The 14,817-nt window shown below is 40.4% G+C and overlaps 1 protein-coding gene across 1 annotated transcript in view; it reads left to right on the top strand.

Moving 5' to 3' along the window:
* The window catches only part of POU6F2 (POU class 6 homeobox 2), a 377,737-nt gene extending 371,383 nt beyond the window's left edge, over positions 1-6,354 (top strand). Inside the window, exon 10 of the mRNA XM_074945315.1 lies at positions 1,268-6,354. Coding sequence (XP_074801416.1) covers positions 1,268-1,772 — 505 coding nt within the window. The 3' untranslated portion in view covers positions 1,773-6,354. The remainder of the gene's footprint in view (positions 1-1,267) is intronic.
* The last annotated feature ends 8,463 nt before the right edge of the window (positions 6,355-14,817 follow it).

Here is a 14,817-nt window from a genome sequence, read left to right as displayed (position 1 = left end):
TCCCCTCAATTGTGTGTGTGTGAGAGATTATATTTGATCCTGGGATGCTTTGGAAGCTTGTTACTTGGTGCATCCAGAATTCTCTGCAGTTGATGCTGCACCAATAGCTACAGAATCCCAGTTCCAGACCCTGGGTTAAGAGGCATAAAGGCATGGATTCGGTCTGCCTCCTCTTTAAAGCATCTTCTAATTACCAAGAGCAGTGGCACTTTCACACCATGAGGACTGGATAGTGCAAGAGGATGCCATGCAGTAATGTTGCTTTTCAACAACATTAAATATTCTAAGGTCGGGGTGGACATGAGGATGGGGAAAATACAAATGAGTGATGTTACAGAATTTGATTAAAGTTAAAGAATTTTAAATGTAAAGCTAGACAAAATGAGAAATCAAAGCAGCAAGGACTTACAATGAAGACTTGAAAAGTGAAGTTAGTTCTTACGGTTGTTTTTGAAAGAATGAAAGCTCTGTGTGTGGTGTTTCTTCAGATATTTCACAATATTTGTAAAACTTGATCTGAAATCTAGCAAAGGACTTTTGATGGCAAAACGATACATAGAAGACCTCATTTACAGGAAATGATATCATTCCAGCACAGTTTGCAGATATCCCATAATAAACCCAGCTTGGTGCCACAGCAGATTAGTGCACTGTTATGCTGGGTTTCATCCGAAAGGCATGAGTCTGTTTTAGCACGTTGTGCGGGCATTCAAGATAATTACAATGTGTCCAGCTGCTTGAGCCGAACACTACAGTAGCTATGGGAGGTTTTTTTCCTACCCAGAGAAGGGACACGGTGTTAACTTGCATACAGTGAAAATTGCTTTAAAAAAATGGGAAAAGAAATCTGAAATTCAGAGGCTAGCAGCCACTGTTGCTTTGTATTACTAAAGCTGTGGCATTTGGACAATATGGGATGGAAGGGTAAACAAGATAATTAATCGTGAATAAGAATCAGTTGCCTTTGACGTCATTTCCTGTAATTAGGTTTAGTCTTCAGGCATTTGAGGATCATGAAAAATTGATCTTGAACTACAAAAACTGAACTTTATAGCCTGTATTATGTAGCATATTGAATTCTCGGTATTTTGTCACAGTGCTCATTTTGTGTTTGCTTAACTATCTATCTGTATATACCTAGATATATGATGGCTTTCCGTTGTAATCCATTGTAAATTACCTCTGCCAGTCAATTAGTCAGGCAGGCAGGAAGTCCCACCCTGGCAGAGCATCAGTGTAAGACTCTTCTTTCTCAATTTTCCCTCAGACACACCATCCTGAGAAGCCACTTTTTCCTACCACAGGAAGCCCAAGAGAACACTATAGCTAGCAGTCTGACAGCCAAACTGAACCCTGGCCTTTTGTATCCTGCCAGGTTTGAAAAGCTGGACATCACCCCTAAAAGTGCCCAGAAGATAAAGCCGGTGCTTGAGCGGTGGATGGCTGAGGCTGAGGCCCGCCATCGAGCAGGTATGCAGAACCTGACTGAGTTTATCGGAAGCGAACCATCCAAAAAGCGCAAGAGGCGTACCTCATTCACGCCACAAGCTCTTGAGATCTTGAATGCCCACTTTGAGAAGAACACTCATCCCTCTGGGCAGGAAATGACAGAGATTGCAGAGAAACTGAACTATGACCGGGAAGTAGTTAGAGTTTGGTTCTGCAATAAGAGGCAAGCACTGAAGAACACAATTAAACGTTTAAAACAGCATGAGCCTGCGACAGCAGTCCCTATGGAGCCCTTAACAGACTCTCTGGAAGAAAACTCCTAAAAAAGAAAAAAAGAAAAATAAAAAAGAAACACACAAACAAAAATTTAACCATTTGGACTCTGAAAATGCCCATTCATCACCCTTGTAAGTAAAAGACTGAGAAAACTACAAGATGGACAGAATAGTTTATAAATGTCCGTGGGTTTTCCTATATAAAAACAAAAAACAAAACAAAAAAACCACCAAACAAAAACAAACAAAATACACAGCACTTAGTCTGTGTGTGTGTTGTAGAATTAGCTCCCCCCACCTACCCAAAAAAGCCAGTTTTTTAAATGGACTTAAAGCAAACCAAATAACTGCTTACTTTTTTTCTGTGAATTATGAAAATGTGAATATGTTTTAAGGAAAAGAAAAAAAAAAAGAAAAAAAAACCTTTTATCTGTTTAAAAGAGAATACAAGCCTGCCACCTGGAGGAGTGATTGTAGCCTTTCAGGTATCAAGTGCTGATTCACTATGAAAACTATTAACCAAAGTCAGAAACATGGCATTGCAAACTAGATTGTTAGTCTACTCTTTTACAAGCTTAAAATTGTGTTATGAGTTTTTACATTTGTACTTTACAAAGAGGAAAAAAAATAGTATGATTAATTTCTCCCACCCCTTTGTCACACCCCCTACAGGTGGATATAACAGGTGTTAAAGCCATTCCATAGTGCTCACAAACACACATACACACACATACACACGCACACACCTTTTTTTTATCTGCACAGTTTTGCAATCTCCAAGTGTTTGTGTGCCAAAATGACTTTCTTTTTATTGTGAATTGTGGAGTTCAGTATTTTCCCCCTGAAAGTGTAAAGTATTGGTTTCTATTTTGATTTGTCTAACACATTTCCTGCCCCCTCCCTCTTCTCCCAATACTGTTTAAAGATTTTTTAAAAAAAAGTGAAACCTAAACACTTTTATATAGATTATGTTGAAATGCAATAGAGGACAAAGAAGGATTAGAATTATGTCTGAGGAACTATCAGTGTAGCACACACGCTCAACGTTGTGCTCATTGTCAACAGCATGGCTCCTGATTTCTCTGTCCTTTGGCCATGAACCTGGAGAGGTTACCAAAACTAATTTTGTAATATAAACTGCACACTTGGTTTGATACTGCATCTATGGTTCGGTTCTGTGTGAAGCAATTTCTCTCCAAAGTCTGCTAGCCAAAGAAGTTTCGTGAGAGTCCGATGAAAACAAACAAAAGGACAGGTCAAGAAGTAATGAGGACATTTTGATCATTACACCCTTATGGACTGTTTTACTACTTTTATCTTTTCTGCCTTTCTTTTTTTTCTCTCCTTTTTCCTCCTGGCACCGACGTTTTCCCTATCAACTGCTACTCTTGGAATGTGTGTGGGTTTGTGTGGGTGCGTACTGCCATGGCAGGCTAAAAAACCTAAACAATCAGGATTTGGGAACAATGCATTAAATATCCTTTGGGAATGGGGGAGGGGGGTCACTTGTGACATTTTTCATCTGAAAAAAAATTTTTTTGAAAGGCAACTTATCTCACTCTGTGGCTTCATTTCCTGATGGACTTGGCATCTTCTAAAACTCTATGGTCATTGGATCAAAAAATATATCAAGGCTCAGAGAAGGAAAAGGGTGTGGTGTGAACCTCACCTGAAAAACTCATATATAGATCCAAACTTCCTTGAAATTCTGATCCAGGGTTGTGGGCTGGGCTATTGTAAAGGTAAAGGCCACATCCTGATCTGGACTTTCCAAAAGTTCACATCTGGGAATTAGGTTCAGTCTATTGTACAGATGTAGAGTAAAATTCTGCTCTCAGTTATGCTGGTATAAATCCCAGTTAACTCCACTGACTTCAGTAGAGTTGGTCTGGATTTTTGAGAGTCTAAATGGGATCTGAATCAGTCCCAGAACTCTGGAACCTTCAAATTACACCTGCAGAATTATTTTTTTCAAGAACACAGGGCCTGATCCAAAAGCCACTGAAAGCAATAGAAAGACTCCCATTGACTTCAATGGGCTTTGGATCTCACTCTCTATGCTTTATTAATGGAATTCACCCTGTAGTATGAGAAAATCTCTGCAGGGCCCATGGAATCTTAAGGCTCCAGAGATCACCTTCCACGTGTGGCACGGCATCCAGATCTGAGCTGCTCAAAGGAGAAGAGTGATGTGGATCCACTGTCCCAGGTTGGACTCATTCTAGTGAATACTTTTTAGGCTTTAAACTTCAGCAGGGTGTATAAGGATATTTTTTTGTTGTTCTTTTTTCTGAGGGGGGAAAGAATAGTCACTTTCCCTGCTGTTGAAATGTAAATATCTGTGAAAAATAAAATCCTACTAATAAGTGCAGGTAAATTTTGTAAGGGGAAACAGAAAATAAAAATCCCTAATCCAAGCTGTGTATTCGAAGTGATGAGCGAAATAACTTCATAGCAACATCTGCCCCTCTGGGTCTGCTTCTTCTTTTTCTTCTTCTTTTCTCTTCCTCAAGCACACCTATATAGCTAGTTAGCTAATTAAGGTAAAGTTGTGGTATGTATATTTGTGGCTGCAACTGAATTCATACAATGATCAGGAGACCAGCTTGGAAACTCTGAAGAATAGACAGTGTTTGGAAGCGGATGCTCATAAAATCCTACCCATCTCTTCAGTATGCAACTAATTGGACTACAGCTTGTCCAGTCATTAATACCAGCAATGTGATCACCCATTCCACCACCTCTGAAACTCCACACACACATACAAAATCAACAGCCCTGGGACCAAAATTGTCATCCTTGCTCTATCAAAAAACTAGAGTTCATATCTCCCAGGAACTGCTCTAAATTCTGCAAAGAAAAATTCCCTGAGAAGGAAAGTTAACCAAACATCACATAAAGGATGCTAAATGTTTAAAAATATAAAGCAGTTATATAAGGACTGGTCTGTTCAAAAGTACATACTGGAAGGATATAACTAGGACAGTGAAAATGTAAAATAAATACAAATCGCCAGTTTGGAACAAAAAAATGAAGCTCATCCCACAGTCTTAAAACCATTCATGTGCGGTGATTTTTTTTTTTACAGCTTTCTAATTTTGTATTATGTTTTGTAAATTATTTATAAGGTATTGTAATGCTTCTTGTATTAATTTTTTTAATGAACAGATTTTTGCTATAAGGCATATACGGTGCCTGAACAGATTCTTAGGAGATAAATTATGCACGTCTCATAAATCTTTTTGTTTTAGTTTGTTACTGGCTACATTTCCATTTGTAAACAAATTTCATATATCAATTACATTCGAATACCTTTTAAGTTTCCATGTGACAAAAAGGTAGGCTGCTACCAACAAATGAAACAAGAGACTCTCTAGCAATGTATGATTGCATATCGGTTTTACAATTTGTTTAAAAGGAGATTTTTTTAAAAAACATAATTATTTGACTAATGATCCACAAGTAAAATTTTTGTTCTGTTTTTGTCTTTTTATGTTTTCCACTAAAAACTATTTTGAACAGTTTAAAAAATCAAATGCTTTCAAAACGTTCCGGTTTCTTTATGTTATAACTGAAAAAAAGAAAACAAAGAGAGAGAAAGAGAGAACAAGAAAGCAAAAAGGAGCTAGGAAGGAACAAGTAGAGGCGTATCAAAGAACTCAAGCTATAACCAAAAAGAAATATGTAAAATGCCTTTGCTCGTCTTCTCAATGCTGGACCAAAGCTCAATGTATGTAGGTATATGCACATTGTATAGATATGGCTAAATGTTGCTGACAATCTCGCAATACTAAACTGTTACTATTTAAAAAAAAAGAAATACAGAAATAAAACTGTTCATCAGTGTTTTACCTCAGCACTCTACTTGTACCCAGTTAATGACCACCATTCAAATAAGAAATAAAATACGAGAGGAAATCGATTTCCATGTCAATGTTTGACTGTAAAATCTGTTTGGATAACATTTTGTAATGAGCTTTTTGTCATGTGGTTTGCTTGTTTCCAACTTGAGATTATGTGGGGCACATTAGTTTATTTATTGTTAAAAAAAAAGTGATATTACTATTTCTTTTTTTGTCCTATGTGCTATAATCTACAGAATGGTCACCAGGGTCACTTATGAAGCACTGCAAAGAGATCTGCTTTTCCATGCATGGAGCATGCAGCAGGAAAGATGGCAGTACGAAATGGACTGTATTGTGTTATTTAAAAAAGAATAATTTAAAAAGGAGTTGATTTGGTGGACTTGTGACCAAGAAGCCAAACTGGATATTTAAAAGCTCCTTACTGCTCTGACTTTGAAACCAAAGCTGATTTATCTGCACAGGTTGCTTAACATTTTAAAAAAACTGACAAAAACTGTACTTAATCTAGAGCAATATCTGTATGGTCAGTAAAGCTGCACTTTGTGTATTTCTTAACAGCTTCAGATCTGTCACTTTTAATTTGTACCATAAAAAATAAAGAATTGTTTGACATGAAAAATAAGCTTGTATCGTGTTTGTCGAAAAACTCATGCATTATTCACATGATCAGAGCTCATGTAATTTCACATAAGTTCAATAAAAAAAATAGTTAAATGCTTGAAAGAAAAAAAAAATCCAGATGCTGCCGTTGGATGCACCTTTTCCTGCACGTTTCTGAACACGTAAAAATATTAACTTCTCAAGTGGGCATCCAGGTTAGCATTAGCAATAGCTAGGGCCCTACCAAATTCACAGTCTGTTTTGGTCCATTTCACGGTCATAAGATTTTAAAAATCGTAAAAATCATAAATTTCATGATTTCAGCTCTTAAAATCTGAAATGTCATGGTGTTGTAATTTTAGGGGTCCTGATCCCTAAAGGAGTTGTGGGGGGACTGCAAGATTATTGTAAGGGGTGGTTGTGGTACTGCTACTCTTACTTCTGTGCTGCCTTCAGAGCCGGGGGCCTGGCTAACAGCTGCCGCTCTCCAGCTGCTCAGATCTGAAGGCAGCGCAGAAGTTAGGGTGGCAATACTAAAATAACCTTGTGAACCCCCTTCAACTCTCTTTTGGGTCAGGCCCCTCAATTTGAGAAACGCTGGTCTTCTCATGAAATCTGTATAGTATAGGGCAGTGTTTCCCAAACTTGGGACACCTCTTGTGCAGGGAAAGCCCCTGGCAGGCCGGGCCGGTTTACCAGCTGCGTCCACAGGTTCAGCCTATCGCAGCTCCCACTGGCCATGGTTCACTGTGACCGGCCAATGGGGGCTGCAGGAAGTGGCGCGGGCCAAGGGACGTACTGGCCGCCGCTTCCCACAGTCCCCATTGGCCAGGCACAGCGAACCACGGGCAGTGGAAGCCGCGATCGGCCAAACCTGCAGAAGCGGCAGGTAAACAAACCGGCCGGGCCCGCCAGGGGCTTTCCCTGAACAAGCGGCGTCCCAAGTTTGGGAAACACTGGTCTAGAGTAAAAGCACACAAAAGACCAGATTTTATGGGGGAGACCAGATTTCACAGTCCGTGACGTATTTTTCATGGCCATGAATTTGGTAGGACCCTTGCAATATCTTATTAATTTCTGTATAAATATGGGATGCAGGGTAGAGATAACGTCTAACGAATATCATAGTCATTCAGGTAAGTTTGTATCATCCCCAAGGCCAAATGAAACACAATTCAAATGAAAGTTAAGGTTAGAACCACTGAGTCTTCCTGTGCACCACAGCTTCCATAACAAAGCAAGATAAGTTTAGGAAAGAAGAGAGTAGAGTTGACTAGCCTGATTTTAGCCTTCTATATTTGTCTCGAAAGGTTTCTCTCACATTTTTTGCATAATTTATATAGCTTCACTCTTCAATTCTTTCTTCATCCTTTGTGACTATGGTAGTGGGTAGAAGGAAGATTTTCCGTTAGAGTGGATTGAAGAAACTTTGACAGAACCATATTCCTCAGAATATGCCATTCAATCAAAATCAAAATGCTTCACAAAATTGGGTCAGTTTTGTTGGAATTTAATTTTGGAAGAAAACCAGAAAAAAAAAATTTGACAATGTCAAAATGTCCCATGTCAATATTTTCAGAACATTTTGAATTTTTTAAATTTTGTATTCATATACATTATAATACAAAGTTTTACAGAGTCATAACTGAAACAAACTATCATTTGGATTTTTCCCTCACAGAGAATTCTGAAATGTTCCGGTTTCAGTTCCATTCGGAACTAAGCCAGATTTCGAAATCTCAAAATCCTTCATGAAGCTGGACTTCCATTCTCCACACAGCAATAGGAGATCCATATGAATGGTAAAGGGGAGAGGTTCATCTGCACTGGGACACCCTGGCTGTTTGAACACCCACCATAGTAATAGCTGAAACTCCTCTTGTGTGTATTTTGGGCCAAATCACAGCATAACTGCTCCAGCACAAGTGTGTTGGGTACAGGAAACCCTTTCCCTTCTTCTGCTCCCATGATGTGACTGTCTGCATTTCCAGAGCACAGAGGATGGGAAGCTGGGAGCGCTAGATGGAGGTCCCAGAAAATGTTGAGCACCAAAAGAGGGACTGGACAGAGATACTGTATTTATGGCTTATTACAACAATCTGTAACCCACTACCCCTTCTTTTTGTCCTGTGACTGCACAGGTGTTAATGGGCCACTCTCCCTTGAGTGGTCCCTTAGAATATGTGCTAACTACTTACGCTACACAGCCCGGTCCACCTTGCATTTAGCTGTGACACTCAGGCCTTGCCAACACTGCCACTTTACAGCGCTGCAACTTTCTCGCTCAGAAGTGTGAAATAACACACCCCTTCCCCCCCGAGCGCTGCAAGTTTCAGCACTGTAACGTGGCAGTGTAGACAGTGCACCAGTACCAGGAGCCGTGCTCCCAGCGCTGATAGCTACTCCCCACGTGGAGGTGGGTTTTTTACAGTGCTGGGAGAGCTCTCTCCCAGCGCTGGTGCTGCGACAGTGATTTAACGTTGCTAGTGAAGCCATACCCTGAGAGTACCTTTCCCAGACCTGAAGACAAGCTGTGTGTGGCTCAAAAGCTTGTTTCTTTCACCAACAGAAGTTGTTCCAATAACAGATATTACCTCACTCACCTTGTCTTATCAACACTAGACATGCTCCCAAACCAGCATCAGTAGAAGCCTCTGAAATGGCTTCAAAAAATCTCAGCCAGTTTCCCTTCCCTAAAAGACAAATTCCTAGGTGCTTGACTATACCTTTAGGCCTCAGCCTATGCAGAGCACTGGAGGCAAAGAGCCCCAGAGGCATAATTCTTCCTAGAGCTCTGCACTTTGTGGCGAGGCAGAGAGGGAAGTAATCTGCAACACTGTGACACTTTCACTTGACAATGCATAGTCATTGCCTGCATACTGCCCCTGCCCCTCCCTGCAGATTTGCTTCATGGTGGGAAGATCTGGCATGCATCTTCTGCAGTTCCCACCGTAGTACCCAGAGGTAAGACCAGGTGGCCATGTAAGGGAAGACGAATCCTTACACACCCTATTCCCAGGGCAGCCATATTGGAACTAGTCACAGTCTAGTGCTAGAGCTGGAAAAAGAAAGTGCTAATATTGGAACTGACATGCTCTTCTGCTGACTTTAACTTCAATGAAGTGAAAGCTCCAAAAGCAAAATAGATTCATCAGGCAGGAGTGTTCTCTAGAGACTTGGCTACATTTTTATCTGGGGATTCACCATGTCTCTAAATAAGCTTGTTAAGCCAGTAGTCTCAATATGAATCGTTCCTGTATGAGATGGTGATCTTAAAAATAATTGAGGAGTAAGTGTTTTTTCTCTGCGCTACTCGCATGCTTTCTGTCTCAGTCACAATCAGTTGCACTGTGCAGTGCTCTGTGCAGGAAGGTTCAGGACTGGGTAGTCAGAGTCCCTCGTTTCCCTAGCTCCCACATATTTTAAACTCAGAACCAGGTAGCCCAGAGAAAACATCCCATACTGGCTCAATAATGTCTGCCACAGACATCTCACCAAAGCAGTAGCAGGGAGTGCAAGTACAAGCCTGGTAGGAGATATGTATGATATAAAACCTGTCATTTTCATGTGTTGGCGAAAAGCACTGAACTTGCATCATATGCTAATCATTTCCATCACTTCATAACCCCAGATACCTTCCTGTACCACTCTAGGCACCAACCCAATGACCATTAGTGTGAGTGGGGCCGAAGTCACAAAACTCAAATCTGGATTCAAATCTGGATTTCAAACACCTCCCAAAGTTTGGATTATGGATTTGACTCAAACTCATCTTTCTCTCCTCGCACACGCTCACATACACACACAGTAATAACCAAACACAGCTGTTTTGAAGATGATTGACATTTTGGTTCTACTCACATAAGTAAGTTATTCACATGCATAAGTCTTTCCAGGATCATTCAGATGACTTTGTTACGTACTTTATTATTTTTAAAACACAAACCACTGAGGGGAGACAATGCCTTTCCACAAACGTTAGATGCATCTACTTTCTCAGTTCTACCCTAGCTACCAGTGTTGAACAGTAAATCACTGCCATAAGCATAAGGTACAAAAAGCTAACTGAAGGAATTTTTCTGGAGAAACAGTAAAACATAGAATATTAGGGTTGGAAGAGACCTCAGGAGGTCATCTAGTCCAATCCCCTGCTCAAAGCAGGACCAACACCAACTAAATCATCCCAGCCAAGACTTTGTCAAACTGGGCTTTAAAAACCTCTAAGGATGGAGATTCCACTACCTCGTTAGGTAACCCATCCCAGTGCTTCACCACCCTCCTAGTGAAATAGTGTTTCCTAATATCCAACCTAGACCACCCCCACTGCAACCTGAGACCATTGCTTCTTGTTCTGTCATCTGCCACCACTGAGAACAGCCTAGCTCCAGCCTCTTTGGAACCCGCCTTCAGATAGTTGAAGGGTGCTATCAAATCCCCCCTCACTCTTCTCTTCTGCAGACTAAATAACCCCAGTTCCCTCAGCCTCTCCTCAGAAGTCACGTGCCCCAGCCCCCTAATCATTTTCGTTGCCCTCCGCTGGATTCTCTCCAATTTGTCCACATCCCTTCTGTAGTGGGGGGACCAAAACTGGACGCAATACTCCAGGTGTGGCCTCACCAGTGCTGAATAGAGGGGAATAATCACTTCCCTCAATCTGCTGGCAATGCTCCTACTAATAGAGCCCAATATGCCGTTGGCCTTCTTGGCAACCAGAGCACAGTGTTGACTCATATCCAGCTTCTCGTCCAATGTAGCTAGATCATATATAAAAATGGGGGCTGGCAAATACTGAAAAAAAATCCACAAATATTCTGTCATATTTTTGCGCAAAATTGCTTTCAATTTCATTCACATCCCTGCTGTGTTTACTCTTTCGGGATATTCTAGCAAATGTGCTAACTGGTAAGTAGTGCTCATAGACACCTCAGATTTCAAGTGAATAGGATAGACAATTCACAGAAACAGAATTTAAAAAAATCATAATCAAGAGTATTTGCACCTGATTCTAATAATTATTTCCCCCTCCTTCCCCCTTAAATCTGGGAACAGACATGTATAATGTGGCCTATGTTTCTAAGCAAAACAGTTCACATTTCAAGGAGCAAAAGCCTACACTGACACACACACACACACATAATCTCTAGGAATCAAGAAATCTTCACAGCAATTATTCAGAGAGTAATTTAGAATAAAGAATACATTTCAGAAAGTCACTATCTGTGGTCCTTTGTTAACAGCAAAAGAGCAAAAGAGGCAAATTAACTGAATATGTTTTTTGTTTTGAATTATTAGCTCAGCTCTCTGCTGTAATATAAAAGGCTATCACCACCTGGTATCAACAGAGCAGAGGATCACAGCAGGTCAAGTTTATGAGGAGGCTGTATTATTTATAACATACTTTCTTTTACTGTGGTTAGAGGTGTGATATCAAAAACCAGTCCCATGGCCCACATATCAACTGAAGATGAGAAAACGACAAGGTAAATTTATATCTGGAAATGACTTGAATTTCATAATAAAACTGAAATCTGCCCTTTCTAAAGAAGCTAATATAAAAAAAAGTTTAACAATGTGATTTAGAATTTCTTTAGAGGACCATACATACTTTTCCTAAATCAAATACAAGCCTGGCCCCATATTCCGTAATTTATCCTTTTGAGAGAGGTTTTATGAGCGGGCTGAAACCCCTTTATGGATTGATTGATTGATTGATTTAAAACCATGCGGAGATTGACGGGTAGACATGCATCCTTCAATTTACTGTGAGGCTAAATTAAGCACAAGCTCCCACGTAAGACAAAAAAAAAGGTTATGTGAACCCACTCAGGAGTTTTGGACTGTATAGGTGGAAGGGTTTTGCTGAGTATTGTTTTGCGAGAAGGTGAGTGTGAGGGAAGGCAGGCAGAACCCAGCACCAGCGAGAGAGAGACAGGCAGCAAGAAAGCCAGGCAGCAGGTGTAACCCTGGGAGAAGCCTAGAGGAAGATTCTGGGTCATGGCTGCGTCTGAAAGAGGCACGGGCTGTAAGCAAAGAAGCCATCCCATGGTTTTGGTTCCTCCTGCATTTACAGAAGCAGGACTTTGTACATTCCTTATAAACAAACAAGACAACATCACAGAACATACCGGCCTCCATCATCACTTTTTACTCCCAGCTGGAACATCCCAGGGCCCTGAACTTTGACTAACCTCTTGGGTCAGAAAGGGACAACAGAGGGCAGGAGAGGGAAAAGTTATATTTACAAATAAACTTAGATAGTTCATGAGTGCTCCTTTATTTTAATATCATAGGCACTTTACGTTTAGTTGTTTTTAATTCCACTCAGATGGTGCAATTCTGTGACATTTATGATCCAGGAGCAGAGGCCCAATCCTGTACAAAAAAAGTGCACCAGGATGGTGCATGCAATCGCAACAATTGCATAAGTAAGTAATCATTTTTGCATGCAGTTAAATGCCTAACTAGCCAATTTTTCATGGGATTTACATGCATAATCACAAGCGTGTAGGAATTGGCATACTGACTCAGAACAGTGGTCTGTCTAGTCCAGTGGCCTGTCTCTGACAATGGCATAGAAGAAACCCTGCAGTACGCAGATAAATCACAGTGCAAGCATTTTTCTCCACACAATGTTTAGACCTCTATTTTCTTTAAGCTTGTTCCTTACTGTGAGATGGTGATAAGTTTAGAAGCATGTGTAATGTCATTTTCACCAAATTTTCATTTGTTGGTGAGATTCAACTCAGTATTTATGTAGTAATTTACACAATCTATTTAGCTGAAAGTGGATTTCCACTGTTAGTGCACTGAAAGAGCTATTCAAGTTACCTGACTTCTGATAAAACCTGATTATAAGATGCTGGAGTTATTAACAAGTAAAATATAAGGTGGTATTTTGACTAAGCGTTTGTATCACAAAATCTCTAGGTCATTAATGCATACAGGTGCAAAATCAAGATATCAGGTTTGCATCCATTAACTTCAGGAAATTCAGGTCTGTTTAAGGCCACTTCTGCAAACACCTGTCCGCTGAATCTGGGAAACTGGATCGGTCAATTTACTTTTGTATGGCTACCTATAACAATGTGCTTGAGCGAATGAGGGGTTTTACCTCAACTTGGTTGGTTGCCCAGCTGATTGACTTTGGAGTAGGTCTTTCACTCATTGGATTCCAGAAATGGACAGTGTTTGTACATCTCTTTTTAATGCTGGTTGGATACTTCAAAAAAAGCTATAAATCTCTCTACCTTCAACATGTCTGTGCTAAATAGGTCAATCTAGGGCAGCAAAGTCCATACCCAATTTAATTTATAGGTGTAAAGGCTGATCATCCCTGGCAGTGAGGTTTACTGATCTCCCAAGAACCGCTGTCCTCAGCAATTTAGCCATCCCAAGTAGGAAAACATATTCTCCTTCCAAGGAGTGTAAAAGTACTCAGTATTTTGTGAATGCTAGTGAAGTCATACTCCCAATTCAGTGAGTTGTCTTTTAGGCTGGAGTAAACTTCACTTACAATCTCATGATAATCCCTGTGATTGGCATATGCATATCTATATCCCCACAGCACTAATTTCCTGGTTTTTTGAAGGGGAAGACTATTCCAGCATGGTGGTAGCACATCATGCTGCAGCATAGGAGATCTGAGTAAGGCTCCAACTACTCACGCCTCAACCACTGGCAATGAGACGAATGGATGCACTGCACAGGTGATAGTCCCAATGCCAAGAAGGTAAGAGTGCCACCCCTGACTACTGTAATGGATTCCAGGGTCCAAGCATGACAGTAGCATTATGAAGTAATTCTTTCATGTGCTAATAGCTAGAGGATGCAGTTGAGCTTTAGTCTCTGTTACAATCCTTAAGCCGTTTTTGTGCTGTTTTTCCTCCCAGGGGCTGCTGGCATGGGTTTCAGTTGGATTAAGAATGAACTTTTATAGGGGTGCACCTATCTCCCACTCTTTAGTTTCATAAGCCTGGATGCTGACTGAATTCACTATGGTAGGTAAGGGAAAATACAAAGTTAGCCTCCTTGTGCTGAAATGGGAAGGCCAAATGTTTGAAATGAGCCATAACCCATCTCACCCATTTTTTGTTAAAAAGGTAAACTTCAAAATAAATTGAATATAGACCTGGATGTAAGTTTTCCTTCCACACCTGGCTGTTCTTACAGCCCCTCCTTCCCTCTGCTTTAGAGGGAGACAGTGGTTGGAGCAAAAAAGATTCACCTGCCAACAAGAGTCAGAAAACACTGCTATGTGTATTATCAGAGTCCCAGCACTTTACTTAGGGAAATTTAGGGAATTTACTTAGGGAAAATTTACGTAGGGAAATTACTTAGGGAAATTCAACAGAAGAGCTTTGCATTCCTATGCAGGGTCCTAGAACATGCTACTTGATTAAGTACCCTTAATAATACTTTTTCCTCTGGCGACACAAAGACAATGGAATTTGTTCTGAAAAAGGAAAAGATTTTTGAGGGAAATTCCTTTCTGATACCAAACTCCTTATTCATCAAGCCAAAGAGAGAAAATTATAAGTGAGTTCCAATAAATAAATGAATTCTCATTAATGAAGCTCAGAGAGCATGTTCTTTTAGCAAGAAATTAAGTGATGGTTGGTTATATTAGC

The sequence above is a fragment of the Natator depressus genome, chromosome 2 (genome assembly GCF_965152275.1).
Source record: "Natator depressus isolate rNatDep1 chromosome 2, rNatDep2.hap1, whole genome shotgun sequence".
Classification (NCBI taxonomy): domain Eukaryota; kingdom Metazoa; phylum Chordata; order Testudines; family Cheloniidae; genus Natator; species Natator depressus.
This window is presented reverse-complemented; position numbering and strand designations above follow the sequence as displayed.